The following is an 18,985-nucleotide window of genomic DNA, read 5'->3' as shown; positions in this document are numbered from 1 at the left end:
TCTAAATGTACAATATTTAAAAAAAAAGAATGCAACACTTGAATAGTCCATATTACACTGTTTTCTGATCTGTTATGGAGTTGTTTCCTCATCACAAACAAACCTGGAATCGCCATCTCTCCTAAATGAACTACTGGCAGTTGTTAGCTTGAAACTACCACTTCATGACATCACAAGGTGGAACAGAGCATTTTGAGCTTTGGAGATGTTACAGACTAATAATAAAGGGTTCCTCAGACATGCGTGAATGAAACAAAACACAACTGTAGGTCTGTTTTTGATGAGGTAACAGCATTATAACATGACTTGACGCTACAAGAGTCCATTTCGTGTAATTTAGGACCTTTAAGTGATCGGTTTGTATCTATAACGAGTCGTAGAAGTTACGTATTCAACCTTCTACAGCTTAAATCTTATTGTGAAAAAATAACCATCAGGATCTTATTAGTGCAAAAAAAAAAAAAAAGGTCCAATTACAGTTTTGAAGCAAGATAAATACTGCTGTTAATGCTAAAAACAGTAGAATATGAAACAGTTACAAGACCAGGATGAAACAAGGTCAAAACATTAGGTCCAGATCAGGCCTGTCCTCAGAGTTTTCCACTGACTCCATCCCCCAAACGCCTCCGATTCAAGCTCCTCCGCTGTGCACAGGTCCCTCCGTAACCTCACCACACACACATCCGCCCCCGTCTCCACCCATCAGGACTAAACGTAAGACCAAACACATCAGAGACTCGTCCACACTCACCGTCTTCAAAACCGCGCTGAAAACTCACCTGTTCAAAAGAAGTTTAATCAAATCAAATTCAAACGACGACGTCTTTATCTGGTTCTTTCATTTGTGTTTTTTTCTTGAACCGTGTGACGCGTCTTTGAGTGTCATGAAACGCAAGTGACAAGTGACAAGTGTTCTGTATTATTATTGGTAAATGGCCACTCACTCATTCATTCACATATTTATACACCAATGTACACAGACACTGGAGACAAGGGGGGGGTTAAGTGTCTTGCTCAAGGATACAACAGCAGCATTCATGTGTGACGGTTGGACTCGCACCGCATTCATCTGTTTATGTCAAGAGCGAGATTCGAACCGCCAACCTTCAGATTACAAAGTACTACTACTACTACTACTACTACGACCGCTGTCACTCAGTTGGTTTGTTATTATTAAAAAGTACATGTTAATTAGTCTTAATAATCATGAACAAACACGACACAGTGAACAGTGCGGCTGATTCAGGGTTTATTAAAGCTGTTAAACAAGTAGTTATTTTGTTTTACCAACAGTGGAGGAAGAAGAACTCCATTGTGGACTTAAGTAAAAGTACAGAGAACAAAAAATACTCAAGTAAAAGTAAAAGTGTCACATGAAAAAATCCACTCAAGTGAAAGTATTGAACTGCCCCTTTAAAAATGGACTTAAAGAGTAAAAAATAAAAGTATTTCACACAGATTTTGAGTCTTATAAAGCTTTAAATGTAGTGATTTTGATAAAGATTTGTGAGAAACAATTGGATTTTTTTATTTGTATATTTTTGTTTTCTCAAATTATGAACGTGTTAAAAACAAACCCCCAGGTCTCACACTATAATAAAAAAAATACTTTTACTTTTCAGTCCTGTTCAAAAACACAGTGGAGTAGAAAGTACAGATACCTGCTGTCATACGTAGTGAAGTAAAAATATAAAGTATCTTGAGTAAAGTACAGATATCTAAAAATTTTACTTGAGTACAGCACTTTACAACTTTTACTTTGTTACTCGTTACCAATATGTATCAAAAACTACCCAGATTGTGGAACCTATCACGATGTTTGTACTTGTAAAAACATTTATATTCTCTTTTATACGCTCGTTTTTGTTTTATGAACTGTCCCCACCCACTAGTATTGGCTGATAGTACTGACAGATACTTAAACCCAAAGTAATATAATAATAATAATAATAATAATAATAATAATAATAATAATAATAATAATAATAATAATAATAATACATTTTATTTATATAGCGACACTCAAAGACACTTTACATAGAAGAACAATTTGAAAAAGTACAAAGATACAAACATTTAAAATCAATACTCATAATAATTAAAGATTAAAAGCAGCTTTGAACAGGTGAGTCTTTAGGTGTTTTTTTTGAAGATGGTGAGGTCAGTGCGGACTCGGCGTTGTTGTGGTGGAGTGTTCCAGAGGGTGGGGGCAGCGATGGAGAAGGCTCTGTCTCCCCAGGTTCTCCCCAGGGTCGGAGCTTGGTCCTACAGGGGAGGGAGAGGAGGTTTGCGTTTGAGGAGCGAGAGGGAATGTGGTGATGGAGCAGATCTGTGAGGAGGGGGCCAGGTTATGGAGAGCTTTGAAAGTGATAAGAAGAACTTTGAACTGAATTCGCTGAGAAATGGGGAGCCAATGGAGGTTTTGGAGGACCGGGGCGATGTGCGAGCAGCAGAGTTTTGTATGTGTTGCAGTTTATTAAGTGTTTTTGAGGGTGTGCCGTATAGGATGGTATTGCAGTAATCGATTCTGGATGTGATGAATGCGTGGATTAAAGTTTCTGCAGCTGAAAAGGTGAGTGATGGGCGGAGGCGTGCAATGTTTTTGAGATGGAAAAAGGCAGTCCGGGTTATTTGCTTTATATGAGATTCAAATGAGAGGTTTTGGTCAATGAGAATTATTATGATATCGGTTTTGTCACTGTTTAGTTTGAGTAGACTGAGTGTCATCCAGGTTTTGATGTCACACAGGCAAGTACATCGATGGTGATTCAAAAACTGAGACTTTTCCACTTGAAACTGTCTCCATTTGAATATTATTTGGCTGTTGTTATAATGCGTCAGTGTCGTAATGACTGGTGCAGACACAGGACACAGGAAAAACGAACATTACAAAAAAAATGCAAAGGTTGGGTGCTGGGAGCTGGGTCGGAGGCTGAGGTGATCCCAAAAAAACGGGGTCAGGGGAGGATAAACTGACGATCTGGCAACGAGTGGAGAAATGAGCAGAGTCTTTGTCATTCAGAGGTTGAAGCGTGATCGGTGACGGGCTGCAGGTGAGGAGTGGGTGGTGCCAGATGCTCCGCCCAGCTCCAGGTACACAGACACAGAAGAGACGGGGGAAACGGCACAGAAACACAGGAAAAAAACTGGAATCCTGACAGTCAGTTGTTATAACGTGATATTAACCATTAACGCCTTTGTAACTAAGCGCCTGTGTTTGATTTGCTCAACAGACAAAACAGTGAAGCTGTGGAAGATCAGTGAAAGAGACAAGCGTCCGGAAGGGTACAACCTGAAGGATGAGGACGGCCGGATCCGAGACCCGTCCACCATCACCTCTCTGCGGGTAAACGCTCTCACAACTCACCTTATTGTGTTATTGTAGTACGGAGCTGCTGATCTTGACAGGAAATGCGTTCTACTACACTAGTGCATCATTATCCTTAGATTCGCCATCAAAAAGAATGCAAAAAATCAATATAATGAAATAATAAATACATTTAAAACGCGGTACAGACAAACAGCAGCACGTGTATCTCTGTGTGAACAACTGGGCTCTGCAAACCTATTAGGATAAATGAGGCGTGGCGGTATTAAAGATCATAAAAGAGGGAACGGCGTCGCACCAGCCCCACTCCCACACGCTGTAATGTCTCTGTAATAACTCTGCAGGACGGCCAGACACAGCCATACTTCACTCTGTACTAGGACGACTGTGTACGACTTCAACGCACGAGCCCTTGATGGATTAAGTGGGTAGAATAAATGGGAAAAAAGGTCATGGGGTTATTCAGTTTTTGTTTGTTTTTTGTAGATTTTTTTTGGTAGATGTGGTAGAGTTGGTGCGATATTCAAGATAATCAAGATATAAACATTGATAACAGACAAATCAGGCGCCTTCTTTCCCTGAGGTCGCTCGCACATTAGCATTAGCATTAGCATTAGCAACGCTCGCTCCCTGCTAAGCCAGCGGTGAGGGCGAGTGTCATAGCAACCAAACAGCGAATCCAGAGTGAGGCTGTTGAAGGTAACGCCGCTGGTTCAGCAGGGAGCGAGCGCTTAGCAACGCTGTCAGTCAAATCTGTTGCTAAGGCTAGTGGGAGTGACCTCGGGGAAAGAAGTCGCCCGATTTATCTGTTTTTAATGTTCATGTCTTGATTTACAGACACAATAGTGAAATAAAAACCCCAGGATCATGTAGAGGGTTAATACGAACATTTAAGACCAAAATGACGAGTCTGACAGCAGCAGAGACAGAGAGAGGACACAGTTTTTCAATAGAAAGTGAATTGGAGCCAGAGCCGATGGAGCAGGAAGTGCGCCCATGATCACTTATTATATGGAACGTGGCAGTTAGCGGTTAGCAGTTAGCATGTCTACTCTTAGTTTGAACCATTTTTAAACAAATCTTAGCGTTGCTTATTTGTCTTTGATTAGTTTGTAGATAAAATGAGTTCTCACACTGGCTTCTAAATCATCTCAATATATATGTATAAAAAACTAGTCTTTCAAACGGCTCTTTTATACGAACAGATCCAAAAGATTCAGATTCCATAAAAAGAGGTGAAAGTCCCATCTCTAGTCCGCAGTTGAGTTGTAGTTGAGTTAATTGGGCGAGCTGACTCTTTTGGGATGCTGGGTCTCAGAAGGTGCTCTGATAATCCACCGTTTGCATATTACGCGGCGCTAAAGCCACGACGGAAAAAGATCATGTGGCTATGATAGGCCTTAATCCCTCAGAACGATCTCAACGCTGCTGCAGCTTCCACCGCTCCCACTGACACAACGCAGACCCTCCTTTTGAAAACCAGTAGCTTAACTTTGACTAATCTCTGTAACAAGGAATTATGACTTTATATCGTGTTAATTTTTATTCTGGAAGATGTAAAAAGTAAGAAGACGAATTAAGTAGAACTAGAAGTATTAAAGGGCACAGATTACTCTATTTAAGTTATAATGTTTAACACACAAACCCTACATATTTAGGCTGAGTTTTTCTCTTAAACGGAAAACACTCTGTTCCACCTTGTGATGTCATCATGTGGTAATACAGGAAGTGCTTCAGTGTGTTTTTAAACTCCACACACCTTCAGTAGCATCATTTAGGATGATTTCAGCTTTGGAGATGTTACAGACTCTGTTCATGATGATCTTGTTTGTGAAACTCAAATTAATTGCTTCAAACAGACATAACTAAGCTAGGGAGGTGTTCTGGGCATGTCCCACCGAGAGGAGGCCCCAGGGAAGACTCAGGACACGCTGGAGGGACTATGTCTCTCATCTGCCCTGGGAACGCCTTGGGGTCCCACCGGAGGAGCTGGAGGACGTGTCTGGGGTGAGGGAAATCTGGGAGTCCCTGCTTAGACTGATGCCCCCACGACCCAGCCCTGGATAAGAGGAAGAAAATGGACCGAACAACCCACTAGCTTCAGATAGAGATAGCTAACCCGCTAAACCCGCGAGCTTCCAAAAGACATGCTAACCCACTAAACCTGCTAGCTTCAAATAGACATAGCTAACCCGCTAAACCCGCAAGCTTCAAATAGACAAAACTAACCCGCTAGCTTTAAATACACATAGCTAACCCGCTAGCTTCAGATAGACATAGCTAATCCACTATCTTCAGATAGACATAGCTAATATGCTAGCCCCTGCTTTCCAAATAGGCGCTTCCAGCTCCATCGACTCTGGCTCCAATTCACTTTCTATTGAAAAACTGTGTCCTCTCTCTGTACCTGCTGCTGTCAGACTCGTCATTTTGGTCTTAAATGTTCGCATTAACCCTCTACATGATTCTGCGGTTTTAATTATTATCACCTCAGAATTAGCCGCTATAACTGCTAACCTCGGAGAGCTTCATTTGACTGGAGCTAAACACTGAGGGTGACGTCACACTCACTTAGTCCACGTTTTTATACACTCTATGCCCAATTTGAGTCTAAATTTTGACCTTACATATATTTTTTTCCATTCTTAACCAGAGCCTGTTCCTTCGTCCGTGCTCTGTGGCTGTTTGAAGTAAATTATCACAGTCATATACTCAGACCGTCCACCCCCAAACGACAATATGTGTTTTTATGGCTACTTTAGTGCTTCTGGTATGAATGGCCCTCCCCTCGTGTGCCCCAGCTCTTATCACTCGACCTCCTCTTTAATTTCCACACAAAGCGCTTGGTCACAGGGCGGTGTGTGTGTGTGTGTGTGTCTGTGTGTGTCGTCCATAGCAGTAGATTAGTGCAGTGTTCAGCATGTCTCGCTCTCGCTCTTTGTCTGGACGGCCAAGGGATCATAGCAACCTGGAAGACGGGCCGGGACTGTGGCAATCCGGTTTACTGTGAAATCTAAACGGGAGGTGTTAAGGCGCAGCGAGAGAGGGGGCAGTGTGCGGCTTAGAGATTTAAATTTGAGATAGAGCTGTCTAAAGGAACAACAAAGACATGAATACAGGAACCAGAAATGAAAGACACAAGCACATTTTTAAAGCTAGGCAGACATTTTTGACATTTTTGATTTTTGATTTTATGTTCTAATGTCATTTCCTCATCGCAAACAGACCTGGAGTTGTGTTTATTTACCTTTTTTGTGCTGGTAAACAATTGTCTTATGATCATTTTTGAGAATTTACTTACTGGAGTTTTGTTCTCAAGCTGCCGTCCAATCAGAAAGCAGAACGAGCCTCACGTGACTCTTAAAGGGCCGGTGTAACGCCATTTTCTGATCCACTATAATGTTGTTTTCTTATCGCAAACAGACCTGGAGTTGTGTTTTTTTTTGTTTCATTCACACGTTTAACACACAAACAAACCTGTATATTTAGGCTGAGTTCTTCTCTCAAACTGAAAACACTCTGTTCCACCTTGTGATGTCATCGTGTGGTGATACAGGAAGTGCTCCGCTGTGTTTTTAAACTCAATACTTCAACCTGAACTTGAATAATTTGGATGATTTCAGCTCTGAAGTTGCCAATCTCTACTGAACTAAAGATAAAAAGGAGGTGTTAACTTGGGGAAAAAACTACCACTTCATGACATCACAAGGTGGAACAGAGCGTTTTGAGCTTTGGAGATGTAGACAGACATGTGTGAATGAAACAAAACACAACTCCAGGTCTGTTTTTGAGGAGGAAACAACATTAGAACACGACTTAACGCTCACAAGAGACAATTTTGCGTAATCTAGGACCTTTAAACGCTTTGAGAATTGTGCTGTCATGACACTAAAATGTCGATTTTGATGCTGAAGAAATTATTAAATGTTCGATACTGATTTGAATCCCATTGTCATAAAAGCCAGAATGTTGGGGCTAACACAATATTACTCATACTATTACTACTTCTGACTTCTAGATCAATACTAGCCGATATAAAACTGCTCAGAAAAGGTCCAAATTTGTCCTACTTATGTGATTTTTAAAAGTGTTGATGTTTCAAATGGGTAGCTAGTTCCAATACTTGTTTTAATATTGATTTTTTTTTGTGAATCTATCCAATGTACCGTATTTTCCGGACTATAAATCGCTCTGGAGTATAAGTCGCACCGGCCAAAAAATGCATAATAATACGTGTCTGGTACCTGGGAGAGGGGGTGTCATATCGGGGGAGGGGGGGTGGTCTGAGCCGACACCCGCTGAGCGTAGGCACGGGACGATATTCAAATTTTGTGACAATTACATCACGATAATTATTAAAGTTCCTGACGGTTTGAAAATGTTATGGATATGAATCATTACTTTACTTTAATTCATTTTAATATTATGAATACGTTCCATGGTTAAACAGCTGTTTCGTATCGTACTCGGTGAAAACAGCTACGATTCAGCAGAGAATATTATAAATGAACAGGGCCGTCAACTGAAATTTGGGGGCCCGGGGCAATAAGCCTCACATGGGCCCCCCTCCAATACTAATTAATAGGAAGAGGCTCCAATTCTGGGCCCCTTTTTGTAAGTTTTTTTTTTTTTTTTTTTCTGTATAGTTTGGTGAGGTAACGGTGATTATCGTTGTTGACTATTATCATAATTATATAAAAAGTCCCACGAACGATTATTGTCGACTCTTTTTATCACGATAAACGATATTATTGTTTATCGTCCCGTCCCTCGTGGAGCGACGGGACCCCGATGAGCCGCCCTGACTCTGTGACAGCGCCAGCTACAAACCTCCAGAAAAGAGGAGAAAAGAGGGGGAGACGCTACCAATTTGTCCCCCGCCCACCCCCCTCCGCTCCCCCCTTTGTCTGGGTTTTATCCGGCCAGCGGGGGGCGTCGGGGAGAGCCCCTTTGAAGCTCGCCGTGGCCCCTCTGTGGGTTTGGGGCCTTGAACACACACAGGAGTGAGCTTCAGCCTGGGCCCGGATCAGAGCTGCCTTCAGGGGCTGAACGACTCCTCAGCGTTTCTTCTGGACTCCTCCCTCCCCCTCCATGAGAGGAGGAGAGGAGGAGAGGAAGAGAGAGGAGGGAGGAGGAGGGAGGAGGAGAGAGGAGAGGAGGAGAGAGGAGACGAGAGGAGGAGGAGAGGAGGAGAGGGGAGAGGAGGAGGAGGGAGGAGGAGAGGAGGAGAGGAGGAGGAGAGAGGAGGGAGGAGAGAGGAGGGAGGAGAGGAGGAGAGGAGGTGAGACGAGGAAGGAGGAGAGAGGAGACGAGAAGGGAGAGGAGGAGAGAGGAGGAGAGAGGAGGGGAGGAGGAGAAGAGGAGGAGGGAGGAGGAGAGAGGAGGAGGAGAGAGGAGAGGAGGAAAGGAGGAGGGAGGAGAGGGGGAGGGTGGAGAGAAGGAGAAGAAGAAACAAAGGAAGATGAGTAGACAGAGAAAGACAGGGAAAGAAAGCGAGAAGGAGAGGGAGAGGGAGTGAAGGTAAAAAAGAGAGAGGGAAAGATGGAGAGAGAAAGAGAGGGAGGGAAAGAAGGGGAGACAAAGAGAGAGGAGAAGAGAGACTGGATAAGGAGGAGGAGGAAGAAGAGGAAGAAGACAGGTAGAAAGAGAAATTAAGAGAGAGGGTAAGGTGGAGAGGAGGAGAGAGAGGGAATCAAGTTGAAAAACAGAGGGAGAGAGTGAAGGGAAGAGAGAAAATTAGAAGAGAAGAGACAAATGACGATGGGGAGATAATGAGGGGGAGAGAAAGAAAGAGGAGGAAGAGAAGAAGAGCGAAGAAACTGGTAGATGGAGAGAGAAAGAGGAGGAGAAGAAGAGAGAGGGAGTGAAGAAGAAAGAGTGAAATAAACATCACGGCTCCCTGGGGTCGTGCTCGGACATGCAGGACTATTCAAACATCCCTGAAGTCTTAGTTTTTTGCAGCATTTTGACAAAGAAACGGTCAAGAAAAATTCAATCCACAAAACAGAAGAAAACGTTTCAGGGATTAGCATTAGTATTTTAAATCAACGCTACAGCTCTGGTCTGACGTTGCAGAGGTAAAGTGCTCGTGTGGATCATATCTAAGATCCTGGGGGTAAAATAAATACCTCACAATGAAAATGTTTTATTTATTCAGTGAGTGGAGATAGGATTGAAACGCTGTGTGCAATCTGAGCACGTGCAGAGTGTGGTGTTTTGAGCTTGGTTCATGTCAGGAGTAACTATGTGGAGGATTAGCCTTATGTCAAAGTTTCAGGTTAATATGAGGCGCATAGTTAAAAGTGACCCCGTAAAAATATATACACAAACAAACATAACAAATAATCATTATCTGGATTTTAAAGAGACTCAAGAAAACATGAGAGATGAAGTCACTTTGATCAAACCTGTTCTTTTTTCAGAGCTTTTATCCAAGTTCTAGTCGTTTCTTCAAGTTGTATTTAGAGTGATTCGTGTTTGAGTAATCCAGGCATGCCCAAACTGTGGCCCCGGGGCCAAATGCGGCCCTCAGACCAATTTTTCTAGGCCCTCAAGTGTCCAGGTGAATTGGCCCATATTACCGTAAACAGTACTTTTGACTGTACATTTCCGAAAATCTACTTTAACAAGCCCATATCAAGTATTTAATGTGTCCCGTTGAGGATGTAAGTATGAATAAAATTGTAATAATAACGCCGATTTGAAGAATTGACTGTACTGGCGACCTCAATTGTCCCTCAGCTTTGTCTGTGTTTTTATACGTGGCCCTTAATGAGAAAAGTTTGGACCCCCCTGGAGTAATCTTTAATTGCTTATTTTCAAGACGCCATTTTGCAGATCAACCCCTGTTTTCACCTCCACCTGTCCACGCCCACTGTGACGTACGCACTTCCTTCTCCAGTTTTATTTTCTTAATCGGTGACACTCGTAGGATTCGGCTGCGTCGCGTCGTCGTTTTGATACAAATAAAAACAAATCTGCTGCTCGCTATTGTGATGTTCAACTGTCGATAGGGGGCGCTAACAGCTCCACGGCGCTTTGTTGTGATGGCGTTTACGGCGACGTCAGCTCCCATTGGACACTGCAGTTTTCTAGCGCGGAACTCAGCGGATTTGTTTCTTTTATTAAGTCGTTTTAGATGATTATTGTGATTTAAAATGTGCAAATTATAACGTATTTGCTCATTGTCGTAGATTATAACTATAAAAATACAAGCACAATATGGCTGATTTAAGTTTAAACTGGGTCAAATGTATTCATAGACCATTTAATTAATAATAACAGATGAATTGATTTGATTTTAGAAAAGAAAACCTGATTTCACATCCACAATCATTCCAAACTGAGCGAGTATTTTTCCGTGGCGGTGCGGCGGCTCTCCTGGTCGTGCATGTGAGCCGGAGATAAACAAATCAGCCTCTCACATGCATATATTCGGAGTAGCATCAAAGCGCCTGCAGCCCCCCGCTCACTGTCAGCCGCGGTACGATTTGTGAAGTAAATGTCATACAGCTCCCCGGGGTTATGCAAAGACATACATAAAAAAACACCAGATGACTGTTCACGCCGGGCCCATGTGCAACTGAGACTATGCTCTTCCGTAAAAGAGCGAAAAATCAACACCCCGGGAAAGACCATCACAGTACATCACACACTGAAGCATTTTGGTGTCTTTATTTATGTATTTATTTATTTATTTATCGACACATCACATCCACACCATAGACTGTATGTATAAATGGACGTAGCTGACCTGCTAGCTGCTGCGTTTCAAATAGGAAGTGGTCATTTTGGTCTTAAATGTTCGTATTAACCCTCTACATGATCCTGGGGTTTTTATTTCACTATTGTGTCTGTAAATAAAGATATGAACATTAAAAACAGACAAATCAGGCGTCTTCTTTCCCCGAGGTTGTTCCCGTTAGCGTTAGCAACAGGTTTGATTGACAGCGTTGCTAAGTGGCCACTCTGTGCTAAACCAGCGGTGCAACGGAAAGAGGCGTTACCTTCAACAGCCTCGCTCCTGATTGGCTCTTTGGTTGCTATGATACTCACGGTCAGAATTACAAATATGAAACTTGGCGCCAAATTAGCCGCTATAACTGCTAGCCTCGATGAGCTTCATTTGACTGGAGGTGACGTTTCACTCACTTAGTCACTTCTTTATACAGTCCGTGGTCTCTAGCCATAATGACCACATTGTTTTTTTCATTTCAGTCGTTCTTTTTTATGTATTTGAACATATTGATATCAAATGTTGTGAGAAGAAATGATTTAACGCAGGGGTGCCCAAATTCTTTTCACCGAGGGCCATATCTTGAAAAATATTAAACGCAGAGGGCCACAGACACAGGTAGGATAATTCAGATGGTGCATTTAACATACTGTAAATAAGGCTTGAAATACTATTATTAGGTTTGTTTGACAATGCAATGTGATCTTATTTAGATTATATTGACAGGATTACTCAAATTTGCCGTATAAACGTACTGATTATGATCAATTAGGCCACATTTGGGGACCCGGGCCATAGTTTGAACACCCCCGATTTAACGAATATTGACACATAACAAAACAAAAGTGGTGTTCTATATTTTCTTTCGTTCCCACCTCAGTGTCTGTGTAGTATGAATGTGTGTGAGTGTGTACGTGTGTGTGAAGGGGTGTGTGTGGGGGTGTGTGTGTGTGTCGTTCCTTGACGTAAAGCGCTTTGAGTGACTTGAAGGTGGAAAAGCTTTATATAAAAATGTCACCATGACGATTCAGTCTTGACATCCCTCGTTGAACATATCGGCCTACATATGATTATGAACAATTATAGATACAAGAACTAACTATTGAAACATGTTCATATTAATGCAGTTTCATTTTTTATTATTAATATTCCCGTGGAAAAAGTGTAACTGATGGTAATAGGTCAGTATATTTGTATTCATGATATCAGAAGTCAGATTGAAAGAGAGATAGAGATTCTTCTATATTTGTTCAAATTATCAAGATGTGTTAAAATATTGCTGTCTTTATTTCATACATTTTATACATCTTTTATTTGAAGAAAATAATGTACCTTTTGTGAGTCACCTGGAAGTTAAACAGAGAGAGAAAATAGTAGGAGCGAAAGTGAAAAGAGATGATTTAATGCAAAAAAGTGCAAAGGAAAGACGTCAGAGTTAAAAAAAAATATGCTACTTAACTACAGCTGGGCATTAATGGCAAACACGGTAAACATGATTTCAAGGGTTATGTTCTAAAAATAACCCACAACAGGCAAAATTCACGATAGTCAGCTTTATTTTTTTACAATTATTCTCTATGTTTTTGTCTGTAAAACCCCTCACCACACACTTTATACACTTTTCTCACACAGGCGTTAACATTTTCTCACATTTCTCTCTCGTTTAAACTCTCTCAAAGTTCAAACCTTCATAGGCGTCTTTGTCGGTGCAGAACGTTTCATCGACATTGTGGGTTTTGTCAGGGAGAAAACAAATTACAAACACACAGCACTTCAGAGTCACACTGCGATCCAACGTTTATGTAAATTTGCCAGACCCGCTCACACGTTAACTTTTGTCTTCCAGGTGCCGGTGTTGCAGCCGATGGATCTGATGGTGGAGGCTACAGCTCGCCGCGTGTTCAGTAACGCTCACACTTACCACATCAACTCCATCTCTGTGAACTCCGACCTCCAGACCTTCATCTCCACCGACGACCTCCGGGTGAACCTGTGGAACCTGGAGATCACAGACAGAAGTTTCAGTATCCTCAAAACCGTTACAGCCGCGTGTTTTTACGAAGAGAGACGTCTGGGTTTGGGTCGGCAGATGAGAATTACATTTATTTATTGGTTCAAATTGATAAAATGAAAATTATATATTACCAGTCAAAAGTTTGCGCACACCTTCTCATTCAATGTTTTTTTTTTATTTATTTATTTTTACTATTTTCTACATTTTATATAACAAAAGTCATCAAATATATGAAGTAAGACATGGAAATATGTAGCAAAGAAAAGGTAAATAACTTTTCTAAATATATTATATATTCAAATCCTCAAAGTCGCCGCCATTTGCTTTGTTCAGAAAATATTTAATGGAGGTTAAAATGAAGAAAGTTCAGGTTCAATAGCAATGAAGTAAAACCCACTCATTCAATGTTTTGTTTTTTTGTTTTTTGTTTTTTTTTTCATTTTAAACTCTGCTAAATATTTTCCAAACAAAGAAATGTCGTCCATTTTGAGGATTTGAATATAAAATAAATTTCTTTGCTGCATAGTTCCATATATCTTACTTATATTATATATTTAATGTCTTCTGTGTGTAAATAAAATGTAGAAAATAGTAAAAATAAAGAAAAAAAATACATTGAATGAGAGGATGTGTCCAAACTCTTGACTGGTCGTGTATTTAGAAATATTATCACAGTAATTATTATTCTCTTTATTCCACTCTGGACTCTTTTACTTCACAACTACTGAACCTGAACCACTGAACCTTTGGATCTGTGGACCAACACTCGACCAACTGAGCCACTGTCGCCCCGCCACCTCTAAAGACTTTGTTAATTAGATCTTTTTAAAAATATCTGAGGTGTGTCTTGTATTTTAGCGATTCATAGACTGTATAAAGACGTGGACTAAGTGAGTGTGACTAACTCTGCAGCCGAATTCCGACCACGAGTATCACAGCAACCAAAGAGCCAATCCAGAGCGAGGCTGTTGAAGGTAACGCCCCTTCCTGCTTAGCAACGCTGGTTTAGCAGGGAGCGAGTGCTTAGCAACGCTGTCAATCAAACCTGTTGCTAACGGTAGCAGGAGCAACCTCAGGGAAAGAAGGCGCCTGATTTGTCTGTTTTTAATGTTCATATCTTGATTTACGGACAAAATGACAAAATCAAAACGTCAGGATCACGTAGAGCGGGTTAATACGAATGCACTTTTTAAATTTTTAACTTGAAACCCTCTACATAAAACTTAGCGATGCACGTCTTTCAGAGTTTCATCACCTCATAATGTGTCCACAAACACAACATGAAACTCCTCTCCCACTGAGCTACTTCAACATAAAGTACAAATCCTTTATAGCGGCAAATTTGGAACTTCCATATTTGGAATTTCAACCTCGCGTATCATAGCAACCAAAGAGCCAACCGGGAGTGAGGCCGTTGAACGTAACGCCGACACCGCTCGCTCTCTGCTAAACCAGCGGAGCTTAGCAACAAAAAAAGTCGCCTGATTTGTCTGTTATTAATGTTCACATCTTGGTTTACGAACAGAATAGCGAAATAAAAATGCCAGGATCATGTAGAGCGGGTTAATACGAACATTTAAGACCAAAAAGACAAGGTTTACAACAGTTACAGAGAGAGGGGACACAGTTTTTCAATAGAAAGTGAATTGGAGCCAGAGTCAATGGAACACTATGGCTAGCGTGTTAGCTATGTCCATTTATATGCACCGTCTATGTAGCGATTCCTGAGACACTTGGAATAATAACTCACAAGGGCAGTTGAAGTGAAACGTCTCACTGTTCCTCCATGAAATCCATCAAAAACTGCAGCTCCACCTCGAGCCGTAAAAGAGCGCACATGACTGATCGCGCGGCGTCCCCTGTAAGTCCACGTTTATTTATAGCTCGCGCCGTTCAAAACCATGTGACTTATATTTCCATTGCCCATTCACGGGCTCAAAACCCAGTAAAGCTGAAATGTAATGGTTCCTTAGTGGACATCCCTCAGACATCGTGGACATCAAACCGGCCAACATGGAGGAGCTGACGGAGGTGATCACGTCGGCAGAGTTCCACCCGCAGCAGTGCCACACCTTCGCCTACAGCAGCAGCAAAGGCTCCATACGACTGTGCGACATGAGGCAGGCCGCGCTCTGCGACAAACACTGCAAATGTAAGAATAATGCTTTTAATATTGTGTTTATTTACCTTTTTTGTGCTGGTAAACAATTGTCTTATGATCATTTTTGAGAATTTACATACTGGAGTTTTGTTCTCAAGCTGTCGTCCAATCAGAAAGCAGAACGAGCCTCACGTGACTCTTAAAGGGCCGGTGTAACGCCATTTTCTGATCCACTATAATGTTGTTTTCTTATCGCAAACAGACCTGGAGTTGTGTTTTTTTGTTTAATTCACACGTTTAACACACAAACCCTGCATGTTTAAGCTGAGTTCTTCTCTCAAACTGAAAAAAACCCACTCTGTTCCACCTTGTGATGTCATCATGTGGCAATACAGGAAGTGCTTCGCTGTGTTTTTAAACTCCACACACCTTCATTTCTAGAATCATTTGGATGATTTCAGACCTGGAATTGACAATTTCTACAGAACTAAAGGTAAAAAAAACGTAGCTGTTAACTTGAAAACTACCACTTCATGACATCACAAGGTGGAACAGAGCATTTTGAGCTTTGGAGATGTTACAGACTAATAATAAAGTGTGACTCAAACATGTGTGAATGAAACAAAACACAACTCCAGGTCTGATTTTGAGGAGGTAATAGATTTATAGAGTCCATTTTGTGTAATATAGCCCCTTTAAATCCAGTTATTTTAAACTTAAATGCTTCTCTCTGATCTGAACAGTTTCACATGAGGCGTGTCCATATATAAACCAGCTGAAAATAAACAAATGTTGTACTTGTGCCCTCGATATTGTAGGTTCAGCTGTGTTTGTCGTACTTCTCTTATATCAGTAAGAGTGCAGCCTTCATACTCTCGCTTAAGTTACTTTAAGCAACATATATGAAAGAATATACATATTTACAATGTTTATTTACTCATAAAAGTACAATGAAATATGGGCTAATTATTTTTCATATTTTTATTGATGTGGGAACAAATATTATACTGTCATTTAAACAATAAATGCATACACACCTTTTTCATTTTTATATAACAAGAACTAAAACTTGAAAAATAAATAAATACATAAAATAATAGTAAAAATAATAATAATAAAATAATATTAATAATAAAATAATAATAATAATTAAAAAAATAATAATAATAACAAAAATAAATAATAAAATCACACAAGCCTTGAGTGAATAGATGAATAAGAAAAGCATCAAACAATAAATATAAAAAAATATAAATCATAAATACAATAATAATAAGAAGAAGAGGAAGAAGAAGAATACATGGGCTAATTATAATGATAGCATGATAAAAGTGATGGTCCATATGCAAATTTAACTGTACGCTACAAGTGAAACAGACATTTACCACAGTTTTTTCTAATAATATCCTGTGTATTTTTGTATATTCTCCAATAATTCTCATATTGCGTTGTGTTTTGCATCTGTGTAATTGCTTGTTTTGCTCTGGTTTGAAAATCACATCAAACAGAAACCATTTTATTTTGTTTTGTTGATGAAACGTGGCAGGTTATTTTAGAGGCAAAGACGTGCTCTGTAGTTCTTTGTTTTTAGTGAAACTGAAATGTAGCTGACTTAACAAACCTGTCGTTTCAAATATAAAACTATGGATTTACGGTTCGCCTCGAGTTCCGTCTTTTTATCACCAGAATAGTTCGGAGCACATGCCTTTTACACGCTGCCCCTCCCCCAGCTCGATAGACAAAGACAGATAGTCCGTCAATAAATCTCACTTTGTCGTTAACAGCGGATGGGCTGGTCTTATAAGCTTAACGTCACGTGCAATAATGAAAACACTGGCATTTTCTGCGTAAAAATCAATGCTTTAAACACAACGGCGGCGTCCAGTAACGTCGCTCTTTTGCCGCGACGTATCGATGCCGTGGGCTAAAGGCCTGTTGAATTTCACATGAGAGTTTTATGTACAGGGACATGATTGGATCGAAAAGCGCAAAGACGGTTTTAACGGTTTGATTTAACAATTATTCACGTTTACTGACGCCGTAACCGTAGCAACACTGTAATCCCTCATTTCGTTTCATTAGCAGCGTCTCATACATTAACATACCTCGAGTTGTAGTTTGTGGTTGTGTTTTTTTTTTTTTAGAGAATTAGAATGAATTGGCTCAACCGCACAGTTAGCGTCACTACTTCCTGTCCAGTTTTATCTCTGACGTTACGCTAAAATGAATAAATATTTAAAGATGAAGCAGTGGATAGAGAGCTGCGGGTGGGTTAGGGGTCAGAGGTCAGAGGTTAGTGGGTTAGGGTCAGGCAGTGGACAGAGAGCTGCAAGTGGGTGTCACTAAAAACATGTTAAAAGCTTCACAGATAAAATGAATATTTCACTGGGGGACACTTCTGTGTTTAGAAAGAGACATGTTTGTGTCCCAATGCTAATGCTAATGCTAATTTTGAGGCATAATACATATTAGCAAAAGCTGAAATTGTTGTAGGAGTGAAGACGTTTGGTCGCTTCTTCAGTTCTGGTCAGATTACTGCCGGGCACTATCTGTCTAACGGGAGGAGCTAACTGCACTGAAACGGCCATATTTACCCTTTAATGGCCTTCTGACTGTTCTCTTTGTTTTTTTGTTTGCTTTGGGTCTGAAGATGGATTTATAGATAGGGGAGAGATTATGTTTATGGAAGGATTGTTTTTTCCTCACAAAAATAGCTTCTTTAACATAATAAATATCAAAACAACACAATTTTAATAGGTTGTTTATTTTATATTTTCCGAGTTTAATAAAGTGACGTTTAGCTTTGAGATGCAGCGAGCTATTGAAATTAATTTTGCTTCTAAACAATTGTCATGGGAAATAATTGTTTTTAGTTCCATGATTATATTATGCATGGAATAATCATGATTAGTGATTAACCAAATAATCTCGATCTCTTTAGTTTTTCGTCCTGGTCATCAGCCGTCCGCTCCGTTGGAAAGGCGAGGATCAGGGTTTGGGTCAGGTATTTCTCGCATTGAAAATTATGAAGCTGTAAATTGATCAGTTGGAAAAGACAACACTCGATTCAATACGACACTGAGTCATGAGACACTTTGAGATATATTTTTGTTTTGAATCGCTATGGCAACAGTTACAATCCTACATCACTTAATTCTATAACGGTCGGATGCTATTGTCGCCGATAGACTCGCGGTTGCAGACTTTCCATTACCACAACTCCTCAACCAATTGTGCTTCATGTAAATTCAAACGGCATCTTAAAGCAGAGACATGGGGCTCTTAAAATACCGTAAACCTCGGACTATAAGCCGCAACTTTTCCCGCACACTTTGAACCATGCGGCCTTGTACAACAGTGCGGCTTATTTATAGAATTTTACTGGATGACGGCCACCGGGGGGCGCTCTCTAGCTGTAAACGTAGAAGTGAGACAGACATGGAGAAAGATTATGCTCTGAAGGATACACTAGTTTTGATGAGTTTTGAATAGTCATTTTGCGCATCGTGCCACAGCCTCGTCATGGAAAACACACGAAGAAATGGATATGATGCAGTTTTTAAGATGAAGAAGGAAATAGAGCCACTGCATGTAAATTTGACCAACAGAGAAGGAAATAGAGCCACTGCACGTAAGCTTGGCATCAGTGAATCGAACTTGATCGATGTAAAAAGACGACAAAATCTTTCAGAGGAAATAGAAGCAGATGGCTCGTGTTGGTACAGCTTTATTTTCCAAACCTGCAGGTGTGTTCATCCCGTGTTGATGTCGTGTTGGTGCCAATTTTCAGGCACAGTTTAAAAAAAA

At 40.6% G+C, this 18,985-nt stretch overlaps 1 protein-coding gene across 2 annotated transcripts in view; it reads left to right on the top strand.

Annotated features, from left to right (window-relative positions):
- Positions 1 to 18,985, top strand: part of LOC117377829 (serine/threonine-protein phosphatase 2A 55 kDa regulatory subunit B beta isoform) — a 178,073-nt gene that overhangs the window by 146,024 nt on the left and 13,064 nt on the right. For both annotated transcript variants that reach the window (XM_033974331.2, XM_033974332.2), the window contains exons 4-6: positions 3,234 to 3,346; positions 12,910 to 13,087; positions 15,065 to 15,229. In XM_033974331.2, coding sequence (XP_033830222.1) covers positions 3,234 to 3,346; positions 12,910 to 13,087; positions 15,065 to 15,229 — 456 coding nt within the window. The remainder of the gene's footprint in view (positions 1 to 3,233; positions 3,347 to 12,909; positions 13,088 to 15,064; positions 15,230 to 18,985) is intronic.

Source organism: Periophthalmus magnuspinnatus, chromosome 10 (genome assembly GCF_009829125.3).
Source record: "Periophthalmus magnuspinnatus isolate fPerMag1 chromosome 10, fPerMag1.2.pri, whole genome shotgun sequence".
Classification (NCBI taxonomy): domain Eukaryota; kingdom Metazoa; phylum Chordata; class Actinopteri; order Gobiiformes; family Gobiidae; genus Periophthalmus; species Periophthalmus magnuspinnatus.
Note: the sequence above shows the minus strand (reverse complement) of the source record. Positions and strands in the feature narration are given on the sequence as shown.